A 15,401-nucleotide genomic window follows, 5' to 3' on the forward strand; every position below is an offset into this window, starting at 1 on the left:
GTCGTGACACATATTCATGTGCAATTACTGTCGTGATCACATGCAATGGTATTTATGTATTTATTTATTAATTTGTCTATGGGAGTTTTTATTTATTTGTAGGAGATCTTCTACTGAAAGTGTTTTTCAGACTTCCTATAAGTGATCTGTTCTTCTGTATCTACCTCTGTATCTACCTGCGTTGCACCAATGAAATTTCCCCATGTGGGACAATAAAGGAATATCTTATCTTATATAAGTCGCTCTGGAGTATAAGTATAAGTCGCACCCCGGCCAAAACTATGACTTATAGTCCGGAAAATACGGTATACAAAAATAAATCAAAGACAGGTTGACGTAAAAACAACTTGTGAATGTGAATTACTTGGTTTTCTAAAAGTACATTTGTATAAAAGTCAAAGAAGGCGAGGCAACCAGCAAAAGCAAAATTAGAATTGCTTAACAAATGATCCAAAAGAGGTCAGAAATGTGCAGTAGAAATGGAGCGTTAATAAATATGACAGTGGATTGAGTTGAATGAATGATCACAAATGAACGTGTGGACAGGACAGACCCTAAATCACACTTAATGATCGATTTTCATGATTTTTCTTGCGTAAATGAACGTTTGTGCGAGGAACACATTAACACTAAAAAGCCATTAGGTGTAACAGGTAACATGTTTCTGCACAGATGGCTGCGATTACAACCATCAAACTGAATTAGCGCTTCGGCGGGAGCTACGGCGGGAGCTACGGCGGGAGCTACGGCAGAAGCGCGAGCAGCGACGGGAGCGCTCGTGAACCCGCCGTAGACTCTGACTGACAGCTGCATCCATCACCGGGCCGAGACAAAACGAGCAGCACGTCCTCCCGAGACCGCGACTTTAAAAGACGAGAGACAAACGACTTCAGCGACGCCGTAAAGAGAGTCAGGAGAGCATACATACGACACGACGAGAAAACAGAACCACAAAGTCACGATTCGCTATTTACGACGTGGATTTGATAGATTCAAAGTGCTTTTACCGGCCCTTTATCCAGTGCTTACTCGCAATAATTCAATGTTTTAGATTCACTTTCAAACATGCAAACAAATACATTGAAAATCTGTTGCGATGCACTTGGAAGGCAATAGACCAGTTTCTCACAGTCGTCCTTTTTTGGTCAATACTGCGGTTTAAAATGAACTAAATGTTGAAAAATGATTGTGTGTGTTCTCGTTTATTACCAGAACAAAGCATAATGTATCTTATTTAAAGTGCCACCTACAGGTCGGACGACTCATAGAAGTAAAATATAAAACAAAGAATAGCTCATTTTTCCGGTTTATACGTTCACTTCCTGTTTGTAATTTATGACATCATACTAGGAAATTACCCAGTAAACACTGGACAAAAACTCATCTAGTTTTTTATTTGACAAATCAAAATATATGAGAGTGACTTTACTTTGTTGAATTAATGTTTAGAGCGTCAAAAAAGTAGTTTCTTTGTTTAATGTATGCATAACATTTGACTGGAATGAGTGTCCCTGGTGTGATGTCACTTCCTGTCATTTTCTACAGATTTTTCAACGTTTTCTCCACAAATACCTGCTCGATTGGTGTAAAACTATAATGTATATCAAAATTTGAAAATTGTAAAAAAGAAACTGTCATACGTCACTTTAAATCTTGACTTAATTGTGATGCTTTGAAAAACGTTGAAAAAGATTTGTAAATGGGCTGTTTGTTTCTCTGTGCAAACCTCGGGCAAAGCAGCAGAAGCAGTTCTGTGGCTCTGAACACGAAATCAATCAACCAGATTCTGTTTTTAAGTTTGGAAAGAGCTAGTTTAGAATGTGTTTTACAATTGTTTAGTTAATTTGCTTAAAAAACTGTGGGCTTGTCATGGAAATGTTGTTTCTTGGACCAAAAAATTTGTACATTTATAACAAATATTCATTCTTTAGTCGTAATATTGTAGTTCTAATCTTTTGCTATGATTTTGTGATTATATTGCCCTTCATTTTGATTGGCCACCACAGGAATACATGTTGTACTTTCTTTTAAATCACTATTTCTAACACGCACAGTAGGACAATCCCCCGACCGGCCGCTCAGATCTGGAGATGTTGTCTTAGCTTGACGGGCGGCCCCAGTGGCACTGATGGACGGGTCAAATGCAGAGTATCTTTAGGACGGACAGTAAACCCTTGTGTCGAAAAGGGAATGCGTTTAGAATACAGTACATTTTTAAAGTTTTGTGCACTTTGGAGTCGTAAGATTGTTAAAATGACATGTAAACAGCTGAATCTAAAACGAGTACGATCGAATTTCTTTATAATTATGGTTCTGCTGATCATATTTAGCAGTTTGCATGTCATTTAAATATCTTTTAAGATTCAGAAATCAGATAATAATCATGTTTGGGGTGTGCATTAGGGATGTCACGATTTCAAATGTTAGTGCGTCGATTATTGTGGGAATAAACATCACGACTAAACGATTAATTCGGGATTATTATTAACCAATAATTAGCCATTAACCAATATTACCATTAACAGCAATAAAATCCAACATTTTCTTCCCTTGTTGTTTTCACGTCACTGCTCCTCGATGTGCGACCTGCTTTATGAAATCAAACATACTGAACGATCAATTTGACATAAACAGCAAAAAATAAATGCATTTTACATTTAGGTTTATGTTTTGGAGGAAAGGCTGAGCAGAAAAGACTTAATTTTGCTGCTAAAAAGGTCACATTTCTTTTAATTGAACTAAAAAGTACTTGATTTAGTTCATAAATTGTCACTTTTCTATTTAAAAAAATGTCTAAAAATGTCAGTATAATATTTTTTTAGTCTTTACGATTATACTGTGAACTTAAATAATCACAATTATCTATCAACATAATAATCTTGACATCCCCAGTGCGCACGTGAGCAAATACGTTTCAAATCTGACGCTGCTCTTTCCCGTCAGCCCAATTTATAAATTAAAATAAAATAAATAAATAAAATAATACAAAAATAAATTAAATCAAATGAAATAAAATCAAATAAATGAAATAGTGAGCAAATACGTTTCAAATCTGACGCTGCTCTTTCCCGTCAGCCCAAGGTCACCGGGGCAACATGACCTCCCTCTACGATACCTTTGTGGCCGCCGCACCTCCAGGCCTCCATCAGAGGGTCCGGGCGGGTTCACTCCCCGCCGACAACGCCAGGGATCGCGTGGACGGCGGGCAGCGGGCGCAGAAGGGCGCCGTCCGACAGGCAAGACCTCTCACACCGAGCCAATAAGATGAAACCCGAGGCACCTGCGCGACCATCTGCTCCACAGCCTGTTGAAAGAGACAGATTCACCAAAGCGCACGTCGATGCAAGGAAACATATTGAAGAAAGTGGCGTTTGGAGAAATAAGACGTCGTTGTTTGAGGTTTTGCCAGTGCCCGCAGAGAAAGGACGTGCAGGGGACGTGGACTTGACTGTAAATCACTCCGACGACGCGCTTATAGTGCCAGAAGGTTCATTATTGAGGTTTATGCTGTGTTTTTCTTTGGGTTTGGCAATATTTATTATGTGGAGACTCACCTGGTTTAGTCCAGTTACATTTGCCCTGCTGTTCCTACAACACATCCACAAACTGACCTCTCCGACCTTTACCTGGTCATGGATCAGAATCAGAAATATTCACAAACGTATGAACTTGTTTCGGCATTAAGGTGCAACATACAACAATGAATAATGATAATTAAGTGTATCAAATCTAATCTAGGCATGCATAAATCAAGAATTTACTAATAAAAAATAAAATAAACTTGGTCTCAGTATGTACACATTTTACATATTCTGCCTGTTTTAACACTTTAGCATTTTGGGGAACTATTTTTCATATATGTAATCTTATTTTACTCAGTTTTTGAAAAAATAGAAACATAGAACAAGTAACACGGCCAGAGAGTTAAAAAAATAATAATAATTGATCAAATGAAATAATAATAAGGCACAATGACAAAACAAATAAAATTACGACATAAAAATTCCATCATTTATGTCCCATTAAGTCCAAAGATATCCATTTATTGTGTCCATGGCAGGAGCTTTGAGGCACAAATACACAGTTGTAAAGTTCAGAGGGATGACTCGTGACGTGAGCACAAATTGTAGACTTTTTTTTTTTCAATTTGATATCATATATATTTATCGGTGGATTCTTAAGTGTTATTTAAATAAGTTACACTGTATTACCAGAAATATCAGTCAAGGTTCTCACCTAAAAACCTATTTAATTCACTATTGTTGTTGTTTTTTAATGGAGAACAATCAAAAGCATCAAAACATCCTTCGAATTTAAAGATATGAGCAGTGCAATTCAGTATTTTACACAACAGGTTTGCTAATCTAGGTAATATATAAAAGTCAGTCTCAATCTCAGTCAAATATCTACTAGCCAAGGCTACATTTATGCCTGAAAATAAATTGAAACAATTACCAACGCTTCTTACCAAGATACACTTTCTGTCCACGGTCCATGTGCATCTTTAAAATGACTTTAGGCTTAAAAATTGGAGTAAAAAATGGGAATAAAAACAAAGGAAGCTCAACAAGAAGTAGCATGCGCCAAGTAAACAATGCTTGCCTGCGTTGCCCCCGTGTGGCGAAGTTCAGATACTACAACAACTTTCAGATAATCAGCTCCATTATAAAATAAATAAAATAAATAAAATAAATAAAATAAATAAAATAAATAAAATAAATAAAATAAATAAAATAAATAAAATAAATAAAATAAATAAATAAAATAAAATAATGGAAAAAAAAATCAAATCAAATGAAATTAAATTAAATAAATGAAAAATAAATCAAATAAATTAAAAATAAATCAGGGGGAGTCAAACCATTCAAACTAAACTTGTAAAATAAATTCTCCTGGAGTGCGGGTAAAGTAGTTAAAGCCGCTGCATCATTCTTCTGCAGTGACAGTAAAGCCTCTCTCCCTCCTGAAGGTCTAGTCTTTTGTGGTTCACATTTACAGTTTTTCCACTGAGCCACCATGAAAGTATGAGAGATTTACGAGCAACCCTCCAAAGGCTCAATTTGTATCTTTTGTCAGCATAGAGAACATATAATAACACAGGCCAATTTTAAATCTACCAGATGAAAAGAAGTGCTTGGATTCTGCCGTGGTCTGGTCAGTGTGATTCATGTTGACGCTTCCACAGGAGAGCGCCATCAACAGCCAAGCAGACCATAGTTTTTATGGTAAATACACTTATTCTGTGGGTATTTAACCTCCTTTTATTAACGTGTTTATGATCACATGTTCCGCATTGTTCATATTTTTAACTGACTGACGAACATTTTTCATCATTAAGGATTAACATGTACTTTTCTTGAAAGTCCACCACCGTCTGCTTGTGTTCCACGGAAACACTATGACATTTAACTCATCTATCTCCATGGACACAAGCCAGTCCACGTTACAGGTCGGATCTGTGGAGTAAGAATACACGTTGTTTGTTTTTGAGCAGTAAAAAAAAACTATAATTGAATAAATGCCGAATAAATACATTAAATGACAAACTCTGGAGCATTTCAGGCAAACGGCAACATCTCCATTGAGACAAATCCTCCACCAGGAATGTTACATAGTGCAGCTTTAATAATGTCAAAGGTGGTTTGTTGAACAGTGAAAGCAGTTTGGTGACGGTTTACTAAAAGCAGATAACACCTCCTTCTAAGATAAAATACGATCAAGATTCAAATTCAAAAAACAGTTTAAGAACAGCAATATGCGATAAAAAATAATCTAGATAAGTGACTTTTACAGACTTAAATCTATCAAACACTGTGCGATAAGGTAAAATAAATGATGTACAATAAGTAGCTTTAACTGTGATTATGTAAAGCGACGATTTATTTACAACTTTGCTATAAAAAATGATCAATTAAACAGTTGAGGTCAAGTTCAACAGATGTAGAAACACAACAGACCAAGAGTAAAAGTGACAGACTGTTTATTATATTACACGGATCCATATGTAACAAACGCATTGTGTTTAACATGTCTGCGCTGTCACACGTATGGATCTGCTACAGCCTTTGCCTCCTGTCAATTAATCGCTGGGTCACCTTTTTTAGATTCTGACCACCGCTCGGACATCGCCTGGCTCAGCGATTCCCAATCTATAGAAGCCAAAGAGCTCCAGACTACTAGACCGCATGAGTTATAGCGCATAACGACGAGATGGCTCGTTAACAGCTCCTATAAAGTATTTCATAATGATAACTGTTCCCGTAACATCTCACTTAACCGCAAAGCAATTATCGTTTTTAAAAGTGGAGCTTGTAAGGTTCTGGAGAGGTCGAGGGACAAAATGTTGGAAACCACAGGTCTAACTAAGCGTCACAAACTGGTGCTCGTCGTATTCAGTCAAATACTTCATCGTTACCCTTTTTTTTTTACAACACTGAGGGGAAATAGTTTGTGATCAATCTGCATTATACGCGGATTAATGGCAACAATATGACGATCACGAGGCCGTAAAGTGCTTATGTTTAGCATCTGGACATAAAAACTAGTTTATAAGGTTAAGTAAAAGTTTGTATTCTAAAAGTTTAACTGCATTTGCTGGTCATGTAGGCTTGTTTACAGCTATATGGATAAAATATGATGCCCTTTATATGGGTTCATTATATTGCAACTGGCTTATAACTTTCCTCTCACCGCAGATAAAATCAACATCGTTCATCACACGCCAAGTGAGTCTTTATAACTTATCTGAGAGGGAAAATGCGCGTTTGCACGCCTCTGTAGTTGCTCTAGTCCTAGCTGCAGCGGTTGGGAATTAATCCTCAGGGAAGTGTTATTCTCAAATCCCTGGTGCCATGTTTTATGTAGCTAAGTTTCAGAAGCTCTAAACGGGAGGCTTTTGTTTCTTTATACGCTGCAAAGTCTGCGCTCGGCTGTACATTTTGTATAATTTTCCCCTTAGGTGCCGTGGCGAATGAAAGCAGGGAGAGCAGCCAATCAGAGAAGGAGGATTTTTACAACAAGCCCCTTAAAGGACATAATGTAAGTTTGCTTTATGTATGCTATATAATAAACGGCTATTCCATATGTTAAACGTGTATGTTCAAACCATTAGGATAATATAACATCTGTTTCGCAGACTAATTTATTTAGGAAAGTTGACAAACGGTGAAGGTTTGGCCCCGACTACCTCTCTTCATCGGCTCGAAAAACATGTATTTTCTACATTTAAAGGCCTTGTCTGTAATAGATCATGTTAAAGAGCAAACAATTAAGTGGGAGAGATAATGATTACTTTATGCCTGATGTATAGTAAAAAATAATCTGATCTACAGTATTTGAATAATGTCATGTTCTATGTATGAAAGGTGAATTAGTAGAATTTAAATGACGAATAAGCCGTGGACATTAAGTTTTTACATTATGACTATGGATGTTATGCAATAATTGTGATCATAGAGGTCACAATATCATCGTAAAAACTAAAAAATAATATTAAATCGTGACAATTTTAAAAGCAAAATTGAATCTCTTTAATACCTCTAAATGTAGGGTTGGTTTTTTTTGTCTTTCATAAAGTTTGGTTTTGAAAAAGCTGGTCACAAACTTGAGGAATAGTATTGACAATGGGAATGAAAGAAAATTCAATATTTCCCTTTTGGTCATGATCTCTTTATTGTGAATAATCATGACATTGTTAAATTGTTTTCTCACAATAATCATGACACTAAATTGTATATCGTGACATTGCTAATTGAAACATGGTAAGCTAAATATCATTGCTGTATGTTTTCTAGCATAACTACACACCTTACATTATTATTTTTTTACGTTTTACAATTGTTCAACATTTTCTTTGAGATAAACAGAAAATAAAATGTATATCATTCCTATCCAGATGATTGATCGTTTATTTTGTATTATTCAAAATCTGTCGTAAAAAGAGCCGGGAAACGACGACGACAACAACTGTATTATTTAGAAAGATAACTTATCCAGGGCTTAAATAGCAAGAGAACTGACTCTTTCCTTTCCAAACTGACAAAGATCTCTGTCCACTAGAGGGCGCTTTACCTCTAACTATTTCCACTTCTCCATCCATCTGTGTTTGTGTGAGAGAGAGAGAGGGAGACATCTGGCAAGCACAGAGGCACCTGCTGACCTCCTGATGGTCCGGGAAGACAAGCTATGGAAAAATATACCCATACATGTTTATGAAAAGCAAGGTTAGCCCTCCGGTCCTTTCTTTAGGACGCTTCTGATTCCAGTTTGCGCAAGCCGCGAAATGTCAGGGCCAAGATAGACAACACAACAACAAGCACACTTTTCAAAGCAAAAGGGAAAAAATGTGAAAACCCTACACGATTTTGTAAGATCTCAAAAAAAGCCCTTCATGGTGCCACTTTCATGAAGTGTGGAATATGCTTGTCAAAAATCTGAATTTGCTGCGATGCACACAAGTATTCGCGGCGTTGGCACCGGCAGATACCAGTTTTGTTGGTACAGCGCGGCCTCTGCTTGCCTGAATGAATGAATAAGAGGCGCATGGGGAATTCTGTGAATGTGCGGCTAAACCCAAGTCTTGCACACACAAAAAAAGAGAAAGGAAAGGGAGAAAAAAAGAGGCTGGAGATGTGTGCCAACTTAGCAGCTGGGTACACGGCGGGCACATTTCTGTCCTCAATCATGCTCTTTGTGAATAATATGTATTAATGCCGTGGCGCTACTTAGACCTGCCAGTTAGCCTTTGGAGCTTTATCTGGCTTCGGGACCCCATGGCATTCGGAGACATATGTTTGCCTGTCACCTGCTGTGTATATTTCTGTCACGGCCACTGCGATAGGCCGCGATTCATCTCCCTATGCAAATATGCCAGAGCCGCCATGAAGAATCAGGGCCCGGTGCAGTGGCAAGGGGGAGACAGGGATCCACTGTGCCTCCCACGCCGGGGCCCCCGCGAGCTGGTGCATCTCCGTGCGGGGCATCAAAGAGCGGGGATCAAAAACGCGGCCGGGGCCTTTCAAACGCGGTGCACTGTACACAGCCTATTACTTTATCATCCGACGCTGCATTATTTACATGTACGTGCCATTGAGCTTTGAATTATAGGCAACATATTTGGATTTTCTGTAGGTCTTTTCTGCGTTTCAAACGTTGATGTTGGATTGATTGTGTGGTCTTGTCTGGGATGAAAGAAAGCGTATCGCGTGAGTGATGGCTGATGCCACGGATTTCTGTTGTAGTCAAGTAATAATACGATGGCAAGTATTGGGATATCGATGTGATTCTGCATTAAAATGCATTGCAACGCCTCGACTATTCATATTTTTAGTGTGGCATTAATAAAGGCTGAGCAATTCAACAGATTTCAATTACAATTTGGATTATTTACTATTATTACTACGATTTTTTATTTTTATCCTGGTTAATAAAGATGTAACAGAAAAGTATTGATCATAGAGTACTTTAAAGAAGCAGTGAACATGCCATCCCTTCATTAAAATTCACGCAATCTAATTTTTCATTTAAATATGCCGTGATTTTATTTTGTATGTGTGTTTAGTTGATTGTGTTTTTCTTTCGATTTGTACTCTCTGGTCCTTTTGGGTTTTGTTCTACTTCTGTTCCTGACCCCAATGTTGAGAATGACTGAAATTGTGTTGTTGAGTAAATCAACACCATTTTTTAAGTACTTTTCCGCATTGTCTATCTCACAATTTAACGATGATTCGCGATTATTATTAACATCGCGACCAAAACAACAACAAAATTCAACATTTTCTTCCCTTCTTGTTTTCTTAACACATCACCGCTCCTCGATGTGCGACCTGCTTCATGAAATCAAACTTTCTGATCGATCGATTTGACAAAAACAGCAAAATATAAAAGCATTTTACATTTAAGTTTACTTTTTTGAGGAAAAGCTGAGCGGAAAGGACTTCATTCAGCTGCTATAATTGTCACGTTCCTTTTAATTTAATTAAAAAAGAACACATTTTTCATTTTTTAAAGTTAAATTTACTCTTAAAAATGTCACGATTATCATTTTTTGTCTTATTATTACCATTAACATTATATTGTGACCCAAATCATCACCATTATCGACGAATCTACTAATCTTGACATCCCTATGCATGAGTTACACACGCTTTCCACAGCTTTCTCCCCCTGTGGTCAGGCTCGGTCAGATAACCAGACGATTACACAGCCAAACGCATCAATAATAATATTAAACCGCAGCTCAAACTGGTCTTCATCCAGCTGATAACACGAAAACTCCATCCGCCGCCTCAAGTCTACTCCGCCGTGGAAGCAACTTATCAGGGCTAACTAGTGCGCTGAGAGAGGCGGCCCAAAGCGTTCCAAACTTCCTCATCAAATGCACCGACACACACATAGACACAGACACACTCTAGAGGGGCTTCGCAGTGGTCCCCTCCTCGCCAAGGCCTCTCCAGACCCATGCAGGATTAGGCCAGAGGATTGTGCACAGCTGCGCCCCCAACATCCGCGATAAAAATCAGGCAATTTCACAGTCAGTGGCATTCTTTCATCCTCTAATCCAGCGCTAACATACAGTATGGATGGACCGGGACGCGATGGGAACAGGCTGTGCCGAGCTGACCTCCTTCGGGCCATGTGTGAACATCTAGTACCGACCGCAGACACTAGACAGCGAGCTATTGAGGGCTTCTGAGAGTTTTTACTATCAGCAGAAAGATGCAGAAGATTAGAACCGGCGAACAAGTCTAAGAAAGTTGAATGCGCACTATAGAACCCGTCTGCTTGTCGGAGATGTTACTGTTTTGCCGGGACAGTGATTTACAATGTACTTTGAGCGATTTAAAGGTTGACAGGTTTTTATAAGTTTCTAATTTTTACTTATTTGGTGTAAATATACTTGTTGTTAATATAAATGATAGTTTTATAACAATCGAGTAGCTGTTTGTGGAGGAAAAGTAGAAAAAAATCTGTAGAAAATAACAGGAAGTGACATCACACTAGCAACACACATTTTGTCCCAACTTTGTGCATAATTTACACAAAAGAAACAACTTTGTTCACCCCTTAACATCAGTTCAACAAAATAATAGGAAATTCTCATGTATTTTTAATTGTAATATTTTTGTTTTGGCCCAGTGGTTGCAAGCTAATTTCCAAGTGTGATGTCATCAATTACAAACAGGAAGTGCACCTAAAAAATGTGCTATTCTGGGATAGATTTTTATAATTTTGTTAAATCTTAAATATATATATTTCTAACTCCAACCTGTCATAGGCACTTTAAGCAATAAAAACATAATTCAACAAGTACTCAATAAATTTGACCAAATGCGATGAAATAAAACTGGAGTAACTGATTTTTACGCCGCAAAAGGATGAAGTAGGTGTTCAAATCTGTGTAAAACTGCTCTCACGAACCCTTTGGCACATTGCTGATTTCCACATGCATTAATTGTAGAAGCGTGCACAGTTTCAGAGCTTTTTAAAGAGTTTTAGAGAGTTTTTAAGAGCATTTTTCAGACGGTGAAGTGAAACTGGTGTGGACCACCCAAGCACAGCCAATGAGAGCGCTGCTTTCAGTTCTTACTTTACACTTTCTTACGCCAAAATACTTAATCATTGCATGCAGGCAGTTTGCAGCAGCATCATTTTTGTCACAAAGTCCCGTTTTTACAAAATACTCTTGAAATGAAAAAAAGTCAGTTACCTTAGCTTTAAGTTCACAACTGTTTTCACTGCAGCTATTTAGTCTGTCATACTCACATGCAGCATATAACTGATAATAGTGTTTATTTTACCATTATTATTAGTATTATCTCGTCTTACGCTAACTGTTTTTATTTTATTTTACCTTTATTTATTTTCCCCCTCCATTCCTTATTAAGAAATGAGAGGTTTTGTCTATAGGAGTTTTTGTTTATAAGAGTTTGTCTATTAAGAGTGTATTTTAAACTTCCTATAAGTTATCTGTCCTTTTCCTCTGTATCTACCTGCGTTGCAACAATGAAATTTCCCCATGTGTGGACAATAAAGGAATAACTTGTCTTATCTTAGAGATGTTATTGCTTTGCCAGGAATGTCCCACAGAATGGCATTAAATGAACCACTCTTACATCTGTTCAACTTCTACGTTTTATCACACAGGACAGCTCTAGCATGAAACAGAGAGAGAGAGAGACTGGGTAGACATTCAACAATTGGTCAAGACTGGGAATCAAACTCACAACGCAGTGGTAGCAGCCACACATGTGAAACACCTTATACCGCCGCACCACCGGCGAGCTTGTTAATAAACTATTTTATTGGCATTCTGTGGAACATTCCAGGCGCAGCAATAACATCTCCATGGAGACGCGCAGACACGTTACACACTGCACCTTTATGGACAGCAGCTGTACGAGTCATAGAAGTTGCACGCTTTGTTTTTCCGCCGCAGTAATAATATAATAGGCCGGACTATTGTTGAACACGTCGCTACTTTCATTACCTAACTGCATTATTATCAAAATGTAAGTCAATTATTCATATAAACTAAGGTTCTTCGTCACTGATTCTCAATAATGATTAATTGTACTTGAATAAAATATGCTTGACTATTATTAGTATTCATTTGTTTCTCTTCCGTGTCTCTGAACTCTGCTATAATGTGAGGGTGACAGAAGCCATGGGAAAGACACACTTATGTTGATGAATGTAAACTTCAGAAAGCCTCAGTCTCCGCCTCATCCTAAATTCTGATTTACGCCCGCGGTTAAGCACTTCTCTGACAAGGGGCACTGCGTTTTTTAGATCCGCTCCTCTTTGAAACGCCTAATGGATGTACGGGAGATAATTAGAGCAAAGTTAGTCTTGGTTTGATCTGCTGAATCCCATTCTGTTTTCCCTGCGCCTCCCTAAAAAGAAAGGTCAAAGTTGAAAGAGTGGGGTTCACGCACGCCCATGGGAATCAGAGGGAAGTGTGCGACTGCGAGACGCCTAATTAATTTATGGACTGTTGACAGAGTATAACTGCCGCACAGTCCTATCTTTGTGTAACAATATTTGGCACAATAATTCATTCTAATGGCATAGTTAAGATCTGCTACATGAGATAGCTAAGTGTCATTATGTGCTGGGATTATTGTTTTGATGTCCATGATATTGGTGGGTACTAGTACTCGGTTACATACAAATATTTGTAAGTAAGATTTGTTGCAGATATAATCTAAAAAGCAGCTCGTAGGGTTAAAAAAAAAGAGTGTGCTGTCTGCATCTAAATAAAGCATGTTTATTGTCCGCAAACAGGGAAGTAATGCTAGCAGTTACCACGTTAGCATGCTAGCTGTACTTAGTAGCTTGATGACAAAACTACAGCATGGTGGTGAATATTTAGATTCTTAGGATAGCGTTAACAAAGTGAGGGATAATTTTGAACAGCTAAAATAGTTTAAAATGAACTAGTGATATTCCTAGTGAACGCTCCTTCAGAAATAATCCCCCCTTTCTAATTTTTTACTCAATCCTTTGAAAATACCAGATTTAATTCGTTACTCCTAGGTAATATACTAATACTTTTTTACTCAGCTCTTCTTGAGTAATTTAATGTTGAGTACCTTTTTTGGCCTCTATGATTGCTTCAGAATTAGGTATAAGGCTTGAATCACATGAAAATGCAAAATAATATATGATAAAGGAAAGTGTTAAATAGGGTAGGAGGATGGAATGAAGACCTTATTTTTATGGTTAGATTTTTATGAATTCCCATGATGAATCTATACTGGAGAATTTATTCATACAGCCATGAATATGGATGTAAACTAAGCATAAGATATCATACAGTGCACAGTGCTTTAAAAAACCGACAATGGAGAGATGCATAAAGAGCTGGAATTTGGTTCTCAGTTTTGAGTCATCAGGGAACATATGATTAGGCTGTGTTCACAGTTGATATGGGCCTAAACTGAGCCCATTTTCTTCCTGATGTGGACTTGGTTTTATTCTGTTTTAGTTGTTCTTGTTTAGTCCTGATCTAGTACAGGTTTTGTTCTGGGATCAATCCAGGTTTAGTCCTGATTTTGATGTGTTGAATGTGAAAGCATGAACACACCCTAAACCTACACATGCCCTGATGCTTCTCTTTTATATTTAAAGTTGTTTTATGCCTATCAGGCCTCTTTGGCTTGTAGGACACCTGAGGCCGTTGACAGGAATCTTTCGAAGAGGAAGCAGAGACTGAGAACTCGTTGGCTGACTCGTCCATCACCCAAGCTGAAGTCAATGGGTCCGGAGGGTGTGTTCCAAATACAGAGGGATCACACTCCTCAGCCTCCCCGGTAAGGTCTAAAGGAGAATCCGATAGTCAAACCTCGGATTCAGGAGGAGCAGTTTTTCGTCCGGGTCATTACCCGGGAAGACCCAGGTAACGCTGGTGGGACTATGTCTCTCGGCTGGCCTGGGAACGCCTCGGGATCCCCCCAGAGGAGTTGGAGGAAGTGTCTGGGGAGGGGGAAGTCTGGAAGTCCCTGTTTAGACTGCTGCCCCCCGCGCCCCGGCCCTGGAGAAGCGGCAGAAGATGGATGGATGGATGTTTTAAATATGAGCCATACGTTTGTGAAAATGTAACTGCTAATAAACTTGACAAAAAGAGAGACCAACTGACTTAATATTTAATGTGTTTAATACAAAATTAAATAAAATTTTCTTAAAAACTATTTTATATTTATCTCTCTGGGCGGAGTCCAGTTACCGTGGGTTCTCTCCAGGTTCTCTGGCTCCTCCCACCATCCAAAGACATGCATGTGTTAGACAAAATTAGCAACTCTAAATTGGCCCTAGTGAATGAATGTGAGAGTGAACTGTCTGTAATGTCTGTGTCTCTGTGTCAGCCCTGCGACGAGTTGGCCACTGTCCAGCGTGTACCCCGCCTAAGGCCCAAAGTCACTGGGATAGGCTCCAGTCACCCGTGACCCCGAAAGGGAACAAGCGGTAGAAAATGAATGAATGAATGTATATTACTTATAACACTCGCTCCCTCTTTTTCTGTCTTTTTGTCCCTCCTGCTTTCTTTTCTACTTCTAATTCCTTCTGTTTTTCTGGGGAAACAATCCTGAATGGCAATCCTTAAATACTCCAATATCACCTTGTCTACCATGATTATTGTTTTTAATAAATTCCTATCTTTGCTAGCGAAGTACTGTAGTCACTCCCCTCTCTTCCCTCACTCCCCTCACTCCCCTCTCTTCCCTTACTCCCCTCGCTCCCCTCGCTCCCCTCACTCCCCTCGCTCCCCTCACTCCCCTCACTCCCCTCGCTCCCCTCGCTCCCCTCGCTCCCCTCGCTCCCCTCGCTCCCCTCGCTCCCCTCGCTCCCCTCGCTCCCCTCGCTCCCCTCGCTCCCCTCACTCCCCTTGCTCCCCTCGCTCC

The 15,401-nt window shown here is 38.8% G+C and overlaps 1 protein-coding gene and 1 long non-coding RNA gene across 2 annotated transcripts in view; both read left to right on the forward strand.

The window, feature by feature from the left end:
* The window catches only part of LOC140372169 (B-cell scaffold protein with ankyrin repeats-like), a 49,587-nt gene extending 43,391 nt beyond the window's left edge, over positions 1–6,196 (forward strand). The window contains exons 10-13 of the mRNA XM_072459450.1: positions 3,076–3,236; positions 3,304–3,450; positions 5,186–5,225; positions 6,105–6,196. Coding sequence (XP_072315551.1) covers positions 3,076–3,236; positions 3,304–3,450; positions 5,186–5,225; positions 6,105–6,196 — 440 coding nt within the window. The remainder of the gene's footprint in view (positions 1–3,075; positions 3,237–3,303; positions 3,451–5,185; positions 5,226–6,104) is intronic.
* A 311-nt stretch (positions 6,197–6,507) lies between these two features.
* Positions 6,508–7,260, forward strand: LOC140372092 (uncharacterized). The gene is made up of 3 exons (XR_011928519.1): positions 6,508–6,725; positions 6,959–7,038; positions 7,136–7,260. It is a non-coding gene; the product is annotated as an uncharacterized lncRNA (long non-coding RNA).
* Positions 7,261–15,401: the final 8,141 nt, after the last annotated feature.

This window comes from Eucyclogobius newberryi, unplaced genomic scaffold, assembly GCF_026437365.1.
Source record: "Eucyclogobius newberryi isolate DKJ021-1_F unplaced genomic scaffold, fEucNew1.0.hap1 SCAF_22, whole genome shotgun sequence".
Lineage (NCBI taxonomy): Eukaryota > Metazoa > Chordata > Actinopteri > Gobiiformes > Gobiidae > Eucyclogobius > Eucyclogobius newberryi.